Source organism: Macaca mulatta, chromosome 7 (genome assembly GCF_049350105.2).
Source record: "Macaca mulatta isolate MMU2019108-1 chromosome 7, T2T-MMU8v2.0, whole genome shotgun sequence".
Classification (NCBI taxonomy): Eukaryota; Metazoa; Chordata; class Mammalia; order Primates; family Cercopithecidae; genus Macaca; species Macaca mulatta.
This window is the reverse complement of record NC_133412.1, coordinates 103,671,754-103,693,278: the sequence shown is the minus strand read 5'-3', so window position 1 is coordinate 103,693,278 and position 21,525 is coordinate 103,671,754. Positions and strand designations below refer to the sequence as shown.

At 35.4% G+C, this 21,525-nt stretch overlaps 1 protein-coding gene and 1 long non-coding RNA gene across 4 annotated transcripts in view; one reads left to right on the top strand and one right to left on the bottom strand.

Annotated features, from left to right (window-relative positions):
- Positions 1–21,525, bottom strand: part of G2E3 (G2/M-phase specific E3 ubiquitin protein ligase) — a 66,073-nt gene that overhangs the window by 33,178 nt on the left and 11,370 nt on the right. For 2 of the 3 annotated variants that reach the window (NM_001194652.2, XM_015143478.3), the window contains 2 exon segments: positions 960–1,057; positions 6,664–6,704. In NM_001194652.2, coding sequence (NP_001181581.2) covers positions 960–1,057; positions 6,664–6,700 — 135 coding nt within the window. In that variant the 5' untranslated portion in view covers positions 6,701–6,704. 3 annotated transcript variants of the gene reach the window in all.
- The window catches only part of LOC144330199 (uncharacterized), a 126,737-nt gene continuing 119,359 nt past the window's right edge, over positions 14,148–21,525 (top strand). The window contains exon 1 of the long non-coding RNA XR_013396157.1: positions 14,148–14,271. This is a non-coding gene — a long non-coding RNA (uncharacterized LOC144330199). The remainder of the gene's footprint in view (positions 14,272–21,525) is intronic.

Below are 21,525 nucleotides of genomic sequence, written 5' to 3'. Positions count from 1 at the left end.
AAGCCAGATGCCATGCCATGAGTAGCCTTATTTACCAAGAGGCCCAGGAGGTAAGGAGCTGAGGTTTCCTGACAATAGTCAGGAGATATTGAGGCCAAAAGCCACATGAAAGAGCCATCAGAGGTGAATGGATCCTGCAACCTAGTAAAGTCTTCAGCTGTAATCTGACTGATATCTCAAAGATAACCTCATGAGACTCTGAGCCCGAACTATCCAGCTCAGCCAAATTCCTGACCCTCAGATACTGTGTGAGATGACAAACGTTTTATCTGCTAAAATTTCAGAGTAATTTGTTAAGCAGCAGATAACGATACAGTATCAAGAAACACTGTATGTACTAATGTAAGGTAGTAATGTGGCATGCTAAGGCAGTAACGTGTCACTAATATCTTAAGGCACGAATTCAGTGAGGTGAGAAATTGGTGGAGGGGAGGGGAAACAAGGGAGAGACTAACTCTGAGTATGAAAACACTCATTTGCTTTCTTCTGAGTGATGCATAAAGTAACTGGTTTCCTTTTCCAAAAATATTTATTACCTTTAGCCAAAAGGTTTCTTTTCAGGTTCTGTGTGAAATAAAATACTTTTATTCTACTCCCTGAACCCTCAAACAAGTCTTTTCTCAGATTTATCACTAGCAACAAATGAAGTAAGAAAGTGGTAAAAGAAATACCCACTTTATAGACCTAATCCTTTTCTCCTTTTTTCACTTAGGCCTTAAACAGAAAGAAAGAAAGAAAGAAACAAACAAACAAACAAGTAATAATGATAGGTCTTTATATGTACCAAGTAACTTCAGAATCTTAGAATTCAAATATAAAAAAAGTCTATTTTTAGAGATAGACAAAATGAGATCTGGAGAAGTTAAATGACTTATCCAATTCTCAGAAATCAGTGTCAGAATCTTATTATCTTCTTTAGAATACCAAATTTCTAAAATTTAATTATAAATTATACTCACCAAACAGTAGTAATGTACAGTGAGATTCCATTTCTCCTTAGTTTTCTTTTCTCCATATTTATTAGGACAGTCATCGTTTTTTCGACAGAAAACACAAGCTAACAGGTAAAAAGTAAATAGATATAAAAATATATTTAAATTTTTCAAAAAAACCTGTGGAACTGGTGCTTCCCTCAATTTCTGTGTTAAAGTCTTTCTGGGAGAGCAAATCATATAATATTGACATCAGTAACTTAAAATTTCCAATACCTACTTCTGACACATTACTGTAACTTTATGCTCTTCACCAATCTTTAATGATAAATTCCAGTGTACGGTTAAAATGGCAATTTATGAAGTAACATCACTGAAAATGACAGACTGGGGAACTACAAAACTCTGATTAAACTGCCAAAAACTGTTAGAATTAACTTTTTAGAAGCTCTACAATCTAAATAAAAACTTACAAAAATTAGGAGAATGCTTAATGAAGAAACAAACTACTAATTTTGATGAGAACATTTTAACTTACCCACCTACCATTCCCCACTGCCCAGCTGGGCAGTGGTTTTGGGGTGGCCCATGTTCCTGGTACAGATTACTGGTCCAAGAGGGGGTAAAATGGACCTTGTTCTAAAAAAAAAGTGATTGTTTTGACTTGTATGATGGTTCCCTGAGGGATGAGCTCAGATGCTTGCCTTTCTTTCACCTGCTTCAGAACATTCTCAGGGCTAGAGCCTCTGCTGTTTGTCAAAAAACATTTGAAACAAATATACTAGCTGTAGTAGCCTAGGACAAGGGAAAACAGACAGGGAAAGCAGCAGACAGACTGAAAGGCATAGGAAAGAAGAAAAGAGGGTACACGAGGGAATAAAAGTTTGGAAAACCTTCTGCATAATACTGGAGAATCTAGAAGTCCACGTGCATGCCCAGAGATGTACACATGCTCAGAAATGACCCAAGAAATCCTAAGCTGTCACCTCTGGCTGATTTTTAGGCTCATGCAAGCCTATGTTAAAAAAGAAAATCCCAAATCAATAACCAACCTACAATTTAAAGAACTAGAAAAAAGAAGAAACTAAATCCAAAGCTAGCAGAAGAAACAAAAAAATAATGATTAGAGTAGATATAATCAAAATAGAGAATGGAAAAACAATAGAGGGAGTAAAGAAAAGTTGGTTCTTTTTAAAGATCAACAAAATTGATAAACCTTTAGACTAACCAAAAAACAGGGGAGAAGATTAAAAACTTACAACAAAACTACAGTAAGCAAAACAGTGTGGTAGTGACGTAAGGATAAACATATAGATCAATGAAAAAGAGTCCAGAAATAAATATATACATCTATGGTCAAATGATTTTCAACAAGAGTGCCAAGACCATTCAATGGTGAAAGAATAGTCTCTTCAACAAATAGTGCTGGGACAACCAGTTACATGCAAAAGAACATAGATGAACCCCTACCTCGCACCATATATACAAATTAATTCAAAAACAGTCAAGGACCTAAAATAAAATTCTTAGCAGAAAGAATAAGGGTAAATCTGTGTGACTTTGGATTTGGCAATGGTTTCTCAGAGTTCACATGACACTAAAAGCACAGGTAACAAAAGAAAAAAATGATAATTGGACTTCATGAAAATTTAAAACTTTTGTTACTGAAAGGACACTACCGTCTGGGTGCAGTGGCTCATGCCTGTAATCCTAGCACTGTGCGAGGCCCAGGCAGCAGATCACAAGGTCAGGAGTTTGAGACCAGCCTGGCTAACATGGCGAAACCCTGTCTCTACTAAAAAAAAATTCAAAAATTAGCTGGGCATGGTGGTATGTGCCTGTAATCCCAGCTACTCGGGAGACTGAGGCAGGAGAACTGCTTGAACCTGGGAGGTGGAGGTTGCAGTGGTGAGCCAAGATTGTGCCACTGCACTCCAGCCTGGGCGACAGAGCAAGACTCTGTCCCCCCCACAAAAAAAAAAAAAAAAAAAAAGACACTATCAAGAGAGTGAAAGACACTCTACACAATGCAAGAAAATATTTGAAAACTACATATCTAAGGATCTAGTATCCAAAATGCATTAAAAAAAAAACCTCTTATAACTCAACAAAATCACCAACAATCCAATTTAAAAATAGGCAAAGGCTTTGAATAGACATTTCTCCAAAGAAGATATACAAAGAGCCATTAAACACATTAAAAGATCCTTAATATCACTGGTCAGCAGTCAACAGAGAAATGTAAATAATAACCACAACGAGATACCACTTCACACTCACGAGGATAGCTATAATCAAAATGTCTGACAATAATAAGTATTGACAAAGGACTGGAAAAATCAAAACCATCACACACTGCTAGTAGAAATATAAAATGGAGTAGAGCCTTGGGAAATAGTCCAGCAGTTCTTCAAAATTTAAACAAAGAGTTACCATATGACACAGTAATTCTATTTCTGGATATATATATCAAAGAACTGAAAACAGATATTCACACAAATACTTGTAAACTAATGTTCATAGCAGCACTGTTCACAATAGCTAAGTAGAAATAAGCCAAATGTCCATCAAAGGATGGATAAATGGAAAAACAAAATATGGTATGCCCATATGATGGAATATTATTCAGCAATAAAAAGGATGAAAGTAGTAATACATGCTATAGCATGAATAAACCTAGAAATATTATGCTAAGTGAAAGAAGTCAAGCACAAAGGGTCACAGTATTACTCAATTTACTTATGGATTACTTTATCCAACATAAGTAAATCCACAGGGACATACAAAAAGCAGACTAGTGGTTACCAGGGCTGATGACAGGGAAAATGAGGGGTGACTACTTAATAGGTACAGGGTTTCCTTTGAGGGTGATTAAAATGTTTTAGAACTAGATAGTGGTGATGGTTTCACAACATTGTAAATGTACTAAATGCCACCAAATTGAACACCTCAAAATAGTTAAAGTGTGAATTTTATGTCTATTTTATCCACCCCTCCCAACACACACACAAATACAACTTGTAGAGTCAGAGATCTGAGTTAAGACTCAACTAATGCTTTTTTAGAAAACTGTATATACTCACAATGTTTAGCACGATGTTTTGATATATGTACACATTGTGGAACAGCTAAATGGAGCTAATTATCATATGTATTACTTCACATATTTACCACTTATTTGTGGTGAGAATACTTAAAATCTACTCTTACTAATTTTCAAGTATACAATACATTGTTACAAACTATAGTCACCATGTTGTATAATAGATCTCTTGAACTTATTCGACCAGTCTATTATAAAATTTTGTATCCCTTCACCAACATCTCCCAATCCTCCCAACCACTGGTAACCACACTATACTGTTTCTATAAGTTTGACTTTTTCATATTCCACACATAAGTGAGATTATGCAGTATTGTCTTTCTGTAACTAGCTTATTTCACTAGTGCTTTATGACTCCATTTCCTCATCATAAAAATGAGGATAATAGTAGCTACCTCAAAAACTATGCCTTAGTGAGGACTAAATAAGACAGTGTATATTAAAATAATTAACAGGATATGACATATAGACAGAACTCAATGTTAGAATTAAAATAACTAATCTTTTCTGATATATGTTTACTTTTACAGAAAATTTTATTAAGATGCTAATGAAACAAGTTGAAAATCACTAGCTGAAGAGAAAAGACAGGATCCCTAAGAAGTAGATCCCTACAAGATGAAGGATGCTTGCATCTCTAAATGATTGCATGCCACAGAAACTCCCTAACTGCTCCATCTTCCTTAACCCATGCATACTGGACTGTAACCTGACCAAGTAATAAACTTCTATTGCTTTAAACCAGTAAGATGTCAGGGTTTACCAGTTATGGAAACTAGTATTATTTACCTTGACTAATATATGTAATCAAGAATAGATGTCACATGTTAAAAGTTATTATATTTGTTAATAGGCAGCTCACCAAATAGATTCTAGAACTGAAAGAAATAGGATGAGCTCATATTTAATATAGGGAAAGAGCCTAACTATTCTGCCCTCCCTCACTCCAGTTTAAAGGGATAAGTCATAACTCAAAAGTCTCTCTCCTAACCCTTTAAAATATTTCAGCTCCTCTTCCTTCCCTTCCATACAAGGGAGCTGTTCACATTAACGCCAGTAAATTGCCATTTATTCATATTGGACATCCTACACCAGTAAGCTCCACCTTAACTCCATCCCCAATACCTACACTTTTACCTACAAGTGTACATAAAGCTCAAGAGAAAGAGGACTATGTAGAATTAGCTCAATCTACAAAACAGGAGTCCTTGTGAACTGGCTGAAACTATAGAAGAGGGAAAATTCTTGCCATGAACCCTGGACGGAGGTGCATCTGCTGTATGCTGTGGACCTGTGGTTTTCCATTTGTTCCTTTCTCCCTCTGTCTCCCTCTACCCAGTATGGAGGGCCCTGAATGCAGAACAGACTAGGTTTCAGGAATGCATTTTTATAAGTAGATTATTTTTATATTCATTTGTACCTTCCTGCTTTTAATGTTTAAAATTTGGTAAAATTGCCCTGATTTCATTATATTTATCATTAAGATTGCCATTTAGTGTAGTAAATGACACTCGTTTCTATTACAATAATGAAGTAGTTTCTACCTTAAATACATTCATGTAAAGAAACAGTCAATCTTAGGAAAAAGTATCAATAGTAGGTGTGTATTTGCATTTGGCAAATGCATAGAGGTAGTCCATGAAGTATGAAGTTTCAGAACTATTAGCATAGCTGACAGAAGTCTGGAGGCAGAAGCAGGGAAAGAAAGTAGAAGAGGTTTAGGAGTACACATTTCCTTTTCCAACAAAATGTGGTGTCAAAAGATACTCTAAAAGTAATGGTCAAGATATAGAGTTGTAAGAATATTATTTTAATTTTAGAGGGAATTTAAAAAGATCTAAAATACAGTGGGTGAGGGAGCGTGGCAGAAGTGTGTAATCATTTAAATTCCTCATCATATAAACAGATACTGTTTATAATAAATGAAGAAAACAACAACTAAAAGCAAAGGTCAAAATGGACTGCATCTATTTGGGAAGATTGTTATGAGCACGTAGAGGTAAGTTTTCCTTTTCCTTTTTTTTTTTTTTTTTTTTGAGACAGGGTCTCCCTCTGTCACTTAGGCTGAAGTGAAGTGGTGCGATCTCTGCTCACTGTAACTTCTGCCCCCCCCCCCCCCCCCGGGTTCAAGTGATTCTCTTGCCTCGGCCTAGCGAGTAGGTGGGATTACAGGCATGCACCTCCTGGCTAATTTTTGTATTTTTAGTGGAGATGAGGTTTTGTCATGTTGGCCAGGCTGGTCTTGAACTCCTGACCTCAAGTGATTTGCCCGCTTCAGCCTCCTAAAGTGCTGGAATTGCAGGCATGAGCCACTGCACCTGGCCAGTTTTTCTTTTCATGTTAAACTTTTACACTGTTTAAATTGTTCTCATCTGCATTTTTTCCTTTAAATAATTGTTTTATTGAGATACAAATCATATCTTGTATATATACATTAGAAATAAAATTTGGCAAATAAATTGTCTTCTGATAGGTTTTTGTTGAAATAAATATATGCAGTATTATACTTTAGTACGTGGACAAACGAACTAAGTATGTGCCAGGGAATTCATTCCTCTTCAGTCCTAATGTTTCAGAAACATATTTAAAACTCACTGTAATAAAATTATTTTAAATACAGTTACTTACCAAGGTTCTGTGAGTCACCAGGTTTATTTTCATTCATTTTACTAGGAAAAATAACATTAATACAGTCATCTTAATTGCAAAAGTCTCAAATTAACAACTTTTATTAAATGCAGTCAATGCATAATGACAAATAAGTCATATAAAACTCTAGTACTTTAATTTTTCTTACCTTTAATACATCTAAGACCAGTAGTTCTCAACGGGGGTGTTAAGAGTTGGGGAACATTTTTAAAATTAAAGGGAATGTTTTTTAGTTGTCAAAACAATTAAGATGACCACTGGTATTTAGTGGAAAGAGGCCAGGATTATAGGACATCTTGCAATGCACCAAAAAATCCTACATAACAAACAATAGTGTAGACTTTCAAATTTCCATCTGGACATTCAAGTAGGTTAAAAAAAACCTATTTGTAATTATCTTAACCTAGAACCTAAGCCCATTTTACATATTAACAAATTATATTTCCAGAACTACAACTCCTATGTCAATCAAGGAAATTTCTATTTAAGTTTTCTTCAAAGCTTTAGCCAGAATTGTTCATCATTTAGGAAAAAAGAAAAAAACCATCATCAATAGCAATGCCATTCATATTTATGCAGCCTATAAAACAATCCTTTGGCTGGGTGCAGTGGCTCACACCTGTAGTCCCAGCACTTTGGGAGGCTGAGGCGGGTGGATCACCTGAGGTCAGGAGTTCGAGACTAGCCTGGCTAACACGGTGAAACCCCGTTTCTACTAAAAATACAAAAAGTTAGCAGGGCGTAGTGGCATGCGCCTGTAATCCCAGCTACTTGGGAGGCTGAGGCAGGAGAATTGCTTGAATTCGGGAGGTGGAGGTTGCAGTGAGCCAAGATCACATCACTGCACTCTAGCTTTGGCAACAAGAGTGAAACTCCGTCTCAAAAACAACAACAAAAAACAAAAACAATCCTTGATTAGTCTATACCATATTTGTGGCTGTTGCATTTGCCAGGATTCTATATAGGACTGCAGGCACCTGACTGTCTCATTACCTCTTCTAGTACAGTGGTGCTCAACCATTTACATACTGAAAGACACTGGTCTGTCCCTATCTCTTCACTCCCCACTAGTTAAACAAATAAAAATACTTACAATCATTACTGAAATATAACTTTTTTCTAAAAGATCAAAGAAAGGAAGACTGACATCTTAATAACATTAATGTTTCACTTTACCAAGTGTATATGAACATTTCTAGCCTACTAGAAATGTTAATGAAATTTAAGTATAATGTATGTGCAATCTCTTGGTATTTAAGTGGAAAAGAATAAACATCTTAATGCCACTAGGTAAATATAACCTCATTTATAGTTGCAAAAACCAGTTCTCAGAAAGGTTAAACACCTGTCCAAGGTCAAGGAGTTAGTTGGTGGGAATACACTAATCCATAGCTGAGTGACTGCAGATTACACCATGGCACTTCACATGAAAATAATGAAAGAGCACAAAAATAATACAGAATATTATATATCAAAGAGTGAAAACGACAAATAAAAATTGTTATCAGATTTCATGAAATCTAAGACACCACAAAATGTAGGACACAGATTATTTTATGAAGACTGATTAACCAAATTAAACTGATACAATGCTTCCTTACAATCAGAATTTATATTTCATACTGACTGTAAAAAGTGTTTCGGATTTAAACATAGATTCGCTCATATGCATTTCCATGTTTTCCTAAAGTCATAGTCCAAATTTCTTAAATGGCTTTGACTCTAAGCCTTCAATATTTTTTTATTCCTTACAAAATCATAGTCTATGCCATCAAGATTGGTATTCTTAAAAGAATGTATAAAACAACTAAGAGCCCAGTTTTAAGGGGGCTTTGGAGTTAAGTAGGTCTAGACTACTATTTTTCCTAGCTCCACTCCACAACTATTAATGTAGGGTTAAAGGAGCACTCCTTTATTGTCTCTTGGATTTTTTTTTTTTCTTTCTCTTCTTTCTTTTAGAGGCACTAGTAATTCTCTACAGGTATATGATGGCGCTTTTGATGTTTATACATTTTCAAACAATAACTGCAGAACTGCCTTAAGTGAACAAACTGATTGAGGATCACAAGCTATAGAACATCATTTTAAACATGCTGATACATCTAAGACCAGTTCTCAATAAAACTCAGAAACAGATCCATATTTTTCCAGTCATTTTCAACAAAGACACCAAAGCAATTCAACGAGGGAAGATAAAATCTTTTAAACAAATGGTACTAGAAAAACTGAATACCCATATGGAAAGAAGTGTGTGTGTAGAAGGGGTGAATCCATCTTAAAATTGATAATATAATAGGAAGATAAAATGCCTCCTCTTAAAGGACTTCTCTACAATTCAACCTTTGGTGATGAATTCAACGTATCATAAATCAATCCATACACATGAATTTATTGCAGAAAATTCCATAAACACACAATAGTACTTCACTTAGAGTAAACATAAAAAGTTTAATTTATAAAGGATGTTTTAGTCATTCGACAACACAGATTTACATCTACACTGTCATTCAATCTAGACACCACAAAATGTAGGGCATTTAAATTTTACCTAAATGCTATCCTTCTCCAAAATCCTGTACGAAATCTACTGTAACTCCGTTTGGTAAGAAGCCCTGTGGTTCCTCTCCTTTGCACTCTCTCTCACTGGAGTGGGTCAATAAATTTAATTTTATCAGACTACTGGTTTATCCCTGGTGGTGTTAGGCTGACTGGGCTAGGATGAGACAAAGAATAACACAAATGGCACAAAATGAACAATTAATGAATCTAGATAAAGGATATATAGGAGTTCCTTATGCTATTCTTACAACTTTTCTCTAAGCTTGAAATTATAACAATATCAAGTTACCTAAAAGTTGAATATTCTAAAGGCAATCCATAATTCATACTTTTGATCAGTTCACATTAGCCTTCTTCCTAATACCTAGTATGTGCAATATAACTTTTGTTTCTAACTATGAATGAGGATCACTTTATTTCAAACAAGTCTCCAAAACAAAACCTTAGCAAAAAATACTATTTACGTATTTTAGAGTTGAATTTTATAATTTGTTTTAGATGTTTTCCTTCAAGAATATGAATTTTAAGACTTCCCAAGTAGAATTTTAAAAAAATGGTATCTAAGTGTATATTTTAATAACAGTCCAAGTCTTAATAACAGATTGGGCTTTAGAAACAAAATAAAACCATTCCCTTCCCTGGAAAATCAACAATTTAATTATTACCTTCTGTCAAAAAGTATTCTGAGTGTCCTCCACTGCTTACCTCTACTTGATCAGTCAGTGATACACTTTCATACTTCTTCCTTCAAAAGGTAGGGCCTGCCCCTCTCCTTGATTGTAGATGTGCTTAGTGCTTGCTAACTTGCTTCAACCAAAAAGACTGTGGCAGAAATGACAATGTCATAAAAGGCATTGTGACTTCCTCCTCACTATCATGGATCATATGCTATGGAGGAAGACAGCTGCCGTGTCATAAAAATGGCATACACCATGGAGACATCCAGTTGGTAAGGAATGGAGGCATTCTACCTTCTGTCATGTGAATAAACCATGTTAGAAGTGAATCCTCTAGCCTCAATCAAGCCTTCATACGACTGCAGTTTGGCTAACAGCCTGAGAGCAACTTCATACAAGACCCTAAGCCAGAACCACACAGCAAAGCAACTCCCAAATTCCCGATCAAAAGAAACTATCAGTAATTAAATGTTTATTATTTAAAACCAGCAAGTTCTGGAGTTATCTGGAGTTATTTGTTACATGACAACAGATAACTAATACAAAAAAGTAAGTCAAATTCCTTCTCATTCCAGCCAGAATTTATTCAAACGGCTAACATTTGAATAAATAAACAGATCCTAACCACCCAACATTTTTTTCCTTTTTTTTTTTTTTTTTTGAGACAAAGTCTCGTTCTGTTGCCAGGCTGGAGTGCAGTGACACAATCTCGGCTTACTGCAACCTCCACCTCCTGGGTTCAAGTGATTGTTCTGCCTTAGCCTCCCAAGTAGCTGGGACTACAGGCGTGCCCCACCACACCCAGCTAATTTTTGTATTTTTAGTAGAGACAGGGTTTCATCATGTTGGCCAGGATGGTCTCAATCTCTTGACTTCATGATCTGCCTGCCTCAGCCTCCCAAAGTGCTGGGATTACAGGCGTGAGCCACCGTGCCTGGCCCCATCCAACATTTTCTAAAGTGCCTAATCTTACTGAAAAAGGTGACATTGAATATACAGAAAACATGCTGGAATCAGGCACTTGAAAGAGAAATAGATTGATTTTTTTAATCTAGCATTTTTAAGAAATGAACATTCTTGCTATAGAAATGACTTGATTTAAATCACTAATCAGAAAGGTTCAACTTAGTCTGTGCATTGCATTATTTGATGTACTCTAAATTCCTTCTCTTTACAACTCAGAAATGTTGTCTTTGGATGTCCTATACATAGCAAAGAATTAATTTTTCTGATTCAGCACTGCATAATAAAACATGATGCTTGTCAGATGCAGTTTGCAAACATTTTCTCCTATTCTGTAAGTTGTCTGTTTACTCCGTTGGTAGTTTCTTTTGCTGTGCAGAAACTCTTAAGTTTAACTAGATCCCACTTGTCAACTTTTGCGTTTGTTATGATTGGTTTTGGAGTCCTTGTCATGAAATCTTTGCCCATTCCTATGTCCAGGATGATACTGCCTAGGTTGTCTTCCAGGGTTTTTATAGTTTTGGGTTTTACATTTAAGTCTTTAATCCATCTTGAGTTGGTTTTTGTGCATCGTGTTAGGAAGGGGTCCAGCTTCAATCTTCTGCATATGGCTAGCCAGTTATCCCAGCACCATTTAATAAAGAGGGAGTCTTTTCCCTATTGCTTGTTTATTGTCAGTTTTGTCAAAGATCAGACGGTCGCAGATGTGCGGCCTCATTTCTGGGCTCTCTATTGTGTTCCACTGGTTGATGTGTCTGTTTCTGTACCAGTACTATGCTGTTTTGGTTACTGTAGCCTTGTAGTATAGTTTGAAGATGGGTAATGTGATGCCTCCAGCTTTGTTCTTTTTGCTTAGGATTGCCTTGGCTATTTGCGCTCTTTTTTGGTTTCATATGAATTTTAAAACAGCTTTTTCTAGTTTTGTGAAGAATGTTATTGGTAGTTTGATAGGAATAGCAGTGAATCTGTACATTGTTCTGGGCAGTATAGCCATTTTAATGGTATTGATTCTTCCTATCCATGAACATGGGATGTTTTTCCATTTGTTTGTGTTTTCTCTGATTTCTTTGAGCAGTGCTTTGTAATTCTCACTGTAGAGATCTTTCACCTCCCTTGTTAGCTGTATTCCTAGGTAATTCATTCTTTCTGCAGCCACTGTGAACGGGATTGCCTTTCTGATTTGGCTCTAGGTTTGGCTGTTTTTGGTGTATAGGAATGCTAGTGATTTTTGAATGCTGATTTTGCATCCTGCAACTTTGCTGAAGTTGTTTATCAGCTGGAAAAGCTTTTGGGCCAAGACTAAGGGGTTTTCTAGATACAGAATCATGTCATCTGCGGAGATAGTTTGACTTCCTCTCTTCCTATTTGGATGCCCTTTATTTCTTTCTCTTGCCTGATTGCTCTGGCTAGGACTCCCAACACTATGTTGAAGTGGTGAGAGAGAGTATCCTTGTCTTGTGTTGGTTTTCAAGAGGAATGCTTCTAGCTTTTGCCCATTCCGTATAATGTTGGCTGTGGGTCTGTCACAGATGGCTCTCATTATTTTGAGGCATGTTCCTTCAATACTTAGTTTATTGAGAGTTTTTAACATGAAGGGGTGTTGAATTTCATCAAAAGCATTTATAAGGAACTTTAATTTACAAGAGAAAAACAACCCCATTAAAAAGTGGCCGAAGGATATAAGCAGATACTTCTCAAAAGAAGACATATACGTGGCCAACAAGCATATGAAAAAAAGCTCAACATCACTAATCATTAGAGAAATGCAAATCAAAACCACAATGAGATACCATCTCACACCAGTCAGAATGGCTACTATCACAAAGTCAAAAAATAACAGATGCGGGTAAGGTTGTGGAGAAAAGGAAACACTTGTATGCTGTTGGTGGGAGTGTAAATTAGTTCAACCACTGTGGAAAGCAGTATGGCAATTCCTCAAAGAGCTAAAAGCAGAACTACCATTTTACAAAACAATCTCATTACTGGGTATATAGCCAGGGGACTATAAATCATTCTACCATAAAGATATATGCACACGAATGTTTACTGCACCACTATTCACAATAGCAAAGACATGGAATCAGCCTAAATGCTCATCAATGACAGAACAGATAAAGAAAATGTGGTACAAATACACCATAAAATGTTGCGCAGCCATAAAAAAGAATAAGATCATGTCTTTTGCAGGAACATGGATGGAGCCCGAGGCTATCATCCTTAGAACAGTAACACAGGAACAAAAAACCAAATATCGCATGTTATCACTTGTAAGTGGGAGCTACATGTTAAGAACTCATGAACACAAAGAAGGAAACAAGAGACATGGCATCTACCTGATGCAGGAGGGTGGGAGGAGGGCGAGGAGCAGCAAAGATAACTATTGGCTATTGGGATTAAAACTTGGGTGATGAAATAGTATGTGCAACAAATCCCTGTGACATGTTGTTTACCTATGTAACAAACCTTCACATGTACCCCCAAACCTAAAAACAAAAATGAACTGTATTTTATTTACTACAAATGCATGAAGGATCCTGGTCTGTATCCTGCACTGGGGAATAAAACTGCTCCAAAGGATGTCATTGAGGCAACTGACCAAAACAATATATTGTTGAAAGTATTTTATTTATGCTAAGTTTCCTGAAATTGGTATCCATACTTAGGTTATTCAGTAGACTATCGCTGTTCTTAGGAAATACTGAAGTATTAAGGGGTAGGGGGACCAGACATATGCAACCTACTCTCCAACAGTTCAGAAAAGGGAAAGTACATGCAAATGTACAACACTGCAGAATGATAAAGTGAATGTGGAAAATAATAAAAAGTGGTTAATCTAGGTAAGGACATATGTAGTTCTTTGTACTTTTCTTGCAACTTTCCTGTAACTTTAGAATTATTTCAAAATAAAAAAGGTTTAAAAATAATTGAATTAAAAGTAATATAAAACATTCCCAAAAAATTCAAGATCACGACTAACCCAGTGTGATGGTTAATTTTATGTGTTATCTTTACCAGGCCACAGGATGCCCAGATAACTGGTTAAACTTACGTCTGGATGTGTCTGTGAGAGTGTTTCTGGAAAAGATCAGCATTTGAACTGGTGAATTAAGTAAAGCAGACGGCCATCCCCAGTGTGGGTAGACATTAGCTAGTCCACTGAGGGCCTGAATAAAACCAGAAGGCAGAAAAAGGTTAAATTTGCTCTCTGTCTGACTGCTTGAGGTAGGACATCAATCTTCTGTCCTTGGTGTTCCTGGTTTTCAGGCTTTCATATCGGAACTGGCACCTATACCATCAGCTCTTTGGCTCTAGACATTCAAACTACACCGCAGGACTTTCCTGGGTCTCCAGTTTGCAGACAATGGGGCTGTTCACACTACACAATCATGTGAGTCAGTACCTTATAAATTAATCAATCCTTCCCTCTCCTCTTCACACACACACACACACACACACACACACACACACACACACACACAAATGTATATCCTATTGTTTCTGTTTCTCTGGAGAACTGTGACTAATACACCCATGCTACCTCGGGATAGATAGTTAATACACTTTAGGTGCTCCTACAAATTTGGAGACAAAAAAAATACTCTTAAAGATTTGTTAGTAACTTGGGTTCACAGTAACAGCAAAGATAAAATTAGAAGAAAGACATTGAATGGTAGAGGTTAAAAGCTATTAGAATTTTTTTTTTCATGAATCAATTATTCACATTCTAGGAAATATATATATCTCAAAAATGTACATAAAAGCCAGGCACAGTGGTATGCACCTGTAGTCCCAGCTACTTGAGAGGCTGAAGCAGGAGGATTGCTTGAGCTCAGAAATTTGAGTTCACCTTGAGCGACACAGTGAGACCTCCATCAAAAAACAAAAGTACATAAAACAACAGTATGATCTTCAATATTTTTTAACTATAAATTATTACAAAAAGTAGCATGGTATAGTAGAAAGAGGACTAGGGGCATTGAAGGTATGAAGTTTAGACTTTCCTTCGTGTTCTATATATTTTTTCCTGAGACCTCAGCCTCAATTTTACCATCCCTCAAGCTAGAAGCTAATTACAGGTTATTGTAAGAATTAGAAGCAACACATAAATGCCATGAGAGTACCTGGCAAATTTAGTCAATCATCGGTAGTTTTTCTTTTAATTAAAAAAAAAAGGATAATATATCTTAACTGGGTTTATCTTAGAAATGTAACATTAGATATCATCTGAAAATTAAAGTAATACACCATGTTAATAAAATAAAGGGGAAAAAAGTATTATCATCTCAATAGATGCAGAAAGAGCATCTGACAAAATTCAACAACCAATCATGATAAAACTGTAAAACAAACCAGAAACAGACGGGAATTTTCTCAACCTAATAAAGGGCATCTACAAATGTGCATTAATTTCCACATTGTACTGCGAGGCAATCTCAACAGATACAAAAGGGCATCTGTCAAATGTCAATATCCAATCATAACAAAACTGTAAAGCAAACTGTGGGTAAAATAAATTTTTTCAACCTAGCAAAGGGAATCTACAAATGTTCACCTTAATCTCTGATTCAACAGTGTACTCCAAGGGAAAAGAAGACAAAACTATGAAGGATGAAGTAAAACTGTTTTCACATATGGTCATCTACAAAGAAAATCCTACCAACACATTTACAAGAATAAGTGACTTTAACAAGTTCTAACGAAACAAGGCAAATCTGTATAGCAGCAAGAATTAATCAGAAAATTAGAGAACAATTCTATTCGTAATGGGTAAAAACTTAGTAAAAGATGTGCAAAAAGACTACACTCTGAAAAGCTACAAAACATTGCTGAGAGAAATGAAAGACCAATCCCAACCAAAATTCCCAGCAGGTTTTTTTTTTTTTTTTTTAAAGAAACTGGCATGCTGATTCTAAAACCTACATAAAAATGCGAAGGCCTTGTAATAGCAAAAACGTTTTTAAAAAGAAAAAGTCAGTGGTCTCCAACTATGTGATTTCATGACTTCTTATAGAGCTACATTAATCAAGACAGACATATAGCTCAATAGAACACAAGGGAAAGGCCAGAAACAGACCCAGACAATTGCTTTTCAACAAAGATACCAAGGTAATTCACTGTATTCAAATGGTAGTCTATTCAATAAATAGTATTGAAATAACTTAATGTTTTGGGCAGAGGGTGGGGGAAGAACATTGACCTCATATATTAAAAGTTAATTCAAATTGGATCACAAGAAAAAAAACTTCTAAAAGAAAACATAGGGAAGATTCTTCATGATCTTGGGGTTTGGCAAAGATTTCTGAGGAAATTGAATCACAGAAAACACTGATGAATTAAACATCAAAATTAACAACTTTCTAATCAAAAGACATAGTTAAGCAAGGAAAAAGGCAAAACACAGATGGGGAATAAACATTGGCAAAACATATAACCTGACAAAGGATTTATATCCATAATGTATAAAGAATGCTTATAACTCAAACAGAAGACATCACAATAAAATGAACAAAATGGACAAAAGATCTGACCAGACACTTAAAAAAAAAAAAAAAAAAAAACACAACATAGCCAACAAGCAAAAGAAAATATGAACATGACTGGTCATAAAGGAAATGCAAATTAAAATAGAAAAAAAAAAAAACACTACAACACCCACAAGAATACTTAAGTCTCACAAAAAATGAACTCAAAATGAATTACAGTTCTAAATACAAAATGTAAACCTATAAAATGTAAACTATAAAAATTCTAGAAAAAACACACAGGAGAAAATTTCTGTGACTTTATGTTACATAAGATTTCTTAGATACAATACCAAAAGCACAAGACAAAAAAAGACAAACTACACTTAAAGTTAGTATCGTCTGCTCATCAAAAGACACTGTTAAGAGAATAAGACAAGCCTCAGACTGAGAAAGTTTTTGCAAATCATAATCTGATAAAGGACTTAGTTAGAGCCACAATATATTTTTTGAAAAACTCTTCAAATTCAGTAATACAGAACACATCAACAAAAATGGTGGAGCAAGGGGCTCTGCAGGTCTGTACCTCCCTAGAAACACAGAAAAACCTGGCAAAAAACTCACACTCAACAAGGTCTCAACAAAGACAGAATGTCAATAAAGCAGCAGAAATGATAAGGAAATAGAAATTCTGCAGCTGTAAAGTATAATAACTGAAATAATAAATTCATTACAGAGGTTTAACAGTACGTTTGAGCAGGCAGGAGAAAGAATCAGTGAACTTGAAGACAGGTTAGTTGAAATTATCCAGTCTGAAGAGCAGGAAGGAAAAAAAGGAAAAAGAAACAGAGCCCAAGAGACTACGAGATACTATCAAGCATACCAATATATGCTTAATAGGAGTCCAAGAAGGACCACAGAAAGTGGAACAGAAAGAATGTTTGAAGAAATAATAGCCAAAACCTTCCCAAATTTCATGTAAGACTGAAATCTATACATGTAAGACTTCAATCTATACATTCTTTTAAGAAGCTCAAGATCTTTAATCAGGACAAATTCTAGGAGTTCCACATTGAGACACAGTATAGTCCAACTGACAAAAATAAAGACAAAGAATCTTGAAAGCAGCAAGAAAGAAGTGATTAACACATACAAAATATCCCCAATAAGATTAAGAGCCAATTTCTCATTAGAAACCATAGAGTTCCAGAAGACAGTGAGATGACATATTTAAAGTGCTGAAAGACAGGAAAAAAACCCAAACCTGTCAGCAAAGAATCCTATCTGCAGCAAAACTATGTTTCAATAGTGAAGATCAGTACACATACTCACATGGGAGGCAGGCAAGTAAACAAATATTTCACCCACATGCGATGTAGTTTTATAGAGGTGGTGATATTATAACGTAATTGTGAAAGATAAATATGCTGAGCAGACAACGCAGAAAAAGCATTCTAAGTAGAGTGTGTGCAAAGGCACAACAGCGTGTGAAAGCCTGGGATGTCTGGGGAATGTCAGGAATTTCTTCTGGAAGTTGCTCTTGCTGATTCTGCCATTTGGTTGGATTATATAAAACTCCTTGGATTGGATAATCAGACAGTAATATAATTCCCCCCTTCACCAGCTTGTCCTAACTCTGACCCAGTGGGCAGCTCTTATTCCAGTCCTAGCCCCTTCCACTGACCAAGTCAGGCTCTAAATAACCAGCCCAATCCAAACTACCCTTCTTAAAGCAGGTGGCATCTTTTTTACTACGGTTCAGGCAATAAACGCTATTCTGTCACAGCTGCCACATGACCAGGTCTTCTCCCGTCTAAAAAAATAAGGCCTTAGTTATATCTTAACAGGACAATGTATCTGCTACCTTATGTGACAGAGCAATTAAACTCTAAGATTCTAGACAGGACCCACGCAGAGGAACATGGTAGAAAGAACACCACACTTGAATCATACATTTTGTGTTTGAACTCCTGGCTCTGCCTTGTGTCCAATGGAGATGATAATACTTACCTATTAGGGTTCTTACACGCAAAGTAGAAGAAGTCATTTGATGGCGAAAAGGAAGGGTGAAAGGAACTCAGAAAGATCAGAAGTTTCTGAGATCAAGAAAGACCATAAAGTTTCTAGGTCCCTAACTGTTAATGGTGGTTATCCCTGGGAAGAGAGAATGGGTAGGGGCTTTTTCTTTTAATTTCTTATAAATTTTGGCATCGTTTGAATTTTTTTTACAATGAACAAAATTTTGTACTTAAAATTTATTTGGCACATATATTATACCTCAATAAAAAGTTTCTTAAAAGTTTACATTATATTCTTTGGAAAATCATCCAGGAGACAGATAAGGATGGCTGTTTCTCAGGTCTGGTAGACCTGGGGTCTAGGGTGAAAGGGAATCTTTTAGTAGATCTACTAGAGATGCTAATGGGACACCAGACAGTAACTCAAAGTCATATGAGGAAATAAAAACACCAGTAAAGGTAACTACAGAAGCAAATATATAAGCCAGTAGTATTACTGCACTTTTGGTAATTCTCTTTTTTCTATATGATTTAAAAGAAAAACACGTAAAATAAATATAAAGCAATGTTATTGGGCACATTATGTATAAATGTAAAATGAGCAAAAAATATAAAAACGTAATTTGACACAATAACATTTAGGAAGAAGGATGAGATAAACAGAAGTGTAATTTTTGTATACTATGAAAGCTAAGTGGGTACCAATTCAAACTAGGTTGTTATAAGCTTAAGATATTAATTGTAATCCCCAAGACAGCCACTAAGAATATAACTAAAAAATACGTGCAGAAAAGGTAATGAGAAGGGAATCAAAATGGTACACTACACAAATCAAGTAAACAAAAGGCAATAATGAAAGACATGAAGAACAGAAAAGATATGACATATAGAAAACAAATACTAAAATGGCAGAAATCCTTCCTTAACAGTAATTAAATGTAACTGAATTACACTCTTCAATTAAAAGGCAAAGGTTGACAGAATGAATTTTTTAAAAATCCATACATACACTATCTACTAGAGTCAAGCTATAGATCACAAAACACAAATAGATGGAAAGTAAAAGGACAGAATAAGATACTTCGTACAAACAGTAATCAAAAGTAAGCTTGGGTGTTTATACTAATATCAGACAAAATAGGTTTTAAGTTGAAGATTGTTAAAGGACTCAAAGGACAATAAAGACTGACTAAAAAGCTCAATCCATCAAGACATGACAATTATAGAAGACATGACATCAAGAAGACATGACAATTATAAACACAAACCCACCTAATAAGAGCCCCAAAATATATGAGGCAAAATTTGACAGAAATGAAAGGAGCAATAGTTTAGACTTAACAGACATATACACCCTACAACAACAGAATGAAACATTCTTCTCAAATGCACGTGGAACAATATCCGTGGACAGATCATATGTTAGACCACAAAATAATACATTTTACAAGACTGAAATCACACCAAATATCTTCTCCAATGACTACAGAATGAAACCAGAAATCAGTAAGAAAAGGAAAACTGGAAAATTGAGAAACATATGCAGATTAAATAACACAACTTTAAATAGACAAAAGGTCAAAAAAGAAATCACAAGGGAAATTAGAAAATACTTAGAGATAAATAAAATCAAGCCCCCAAAACAGTATCTCAACTTTATGCCCAAAGAAACTAGAAAAAGACCAAACTAAACCCAAAGCTAGCAGAAAGAAGGAAATAATTTAGAGTCCAGATAATGTAATAAAAAATTTTTAAATTGAGAATCAATGAAATAAAAATTGCTTGAAAAGATCGACAAAATTGAAAATGGTTAGATGATCCAGAGAAAAAAGAAGACTCAAATTACTAAATCAGAAGAAATCAAAGTGGGACACTGCTACAGACCTAATAGAAATAAAAAGAATTAAATGGGACTATTATGAACAATTGTACTCTAAGAAGTTAGTTAACAAATTAAAACAATAGGTTAAATAAACAAAAGTGACAAGAAGAAATAGAAAATTTCAACAAATCTACAAACGAGGGATTGAATCACTAATGAAAAATCTCCCAACAAATAAAAGTCCTAGCCCAGATGGGTTCACTGGTGAACCTTATTAAATATTTTTTTTTGTATCCCCCCCCGAGATGGAGTCTCACTCTGTCGCCCAGGCTGGAGGGCAGTGGCGCTATCTCGACTCACTGCAACCTTCGCATCCCAGGTTAAAGCAATTCTCCTGCCTCAGTCTCCTGAGTAGCTGAAACCCTACTAAACCTTTAAAGAAAAATTGGCACCCATTCTTTCTCAAACCCCTCCAAAAGATATGAGGACACTTCCCAACTCATTTTATGAAGCCACCAATACCCTGATACCAAAGCCAGAAAAAGACATCACAGAAAAGAAAACTACAAGCCAGTATCTGTTATGAACATAGATGCATATATCCTTAACAAACTGCCAGCAAACTGAATTCTGATAAAGAAAATTTTGTACCACAACCAAGTGGGATTTATCCCAGAAATGCAAAGGTGGTTCAACATATGGAAATCAATCAATATAATATAGCATTTTAATTGAGAAAAAGGAAAAGGTCACATGCTCATCTCAATAGATGCAGAAAAACATCTGACAAAATACAATACTCAATGATAAATACACTCAAACATTTAGGAATATAAGGGAACTTCCTCAGCATCTATGGAAAAACCTGTAATTAACAAAATTATTGGTGAAAGACCGCACACTTTCCACCTAAGATCTGTAACAAAACAAAGACACACACTTCCACCACTTCTACTCAACACTGAACCAGAAGGTCTATTCAGAATACTAAAGCAAGAAAGCAAGAAGTAACTCTATTCAAAGAAAGCATGATCTTATATGTAGAATTTCCTAGAGAATTCATGAAAAACTGTTAGAGCTACTAAACGAATTCAGCTAAGTTACAGGATGCAAGATCAACACGCAAATATCAGTTGTATTTCTATACAACAATGAACAATTCAAAAAGGAAATTAAGTAAACAAATCCAGTTACAATAGCATAAAAATTACTTAGTAATAAATTTAACGATGGTGGTGCAACATTTGTGCACTGAAAACTACAAAACAGTGCTGAAAGAAATTAAAGAACCCTAAATAAATGAAAAGACATTTTGCATCCATGGGTTGAAAAACTGTGTC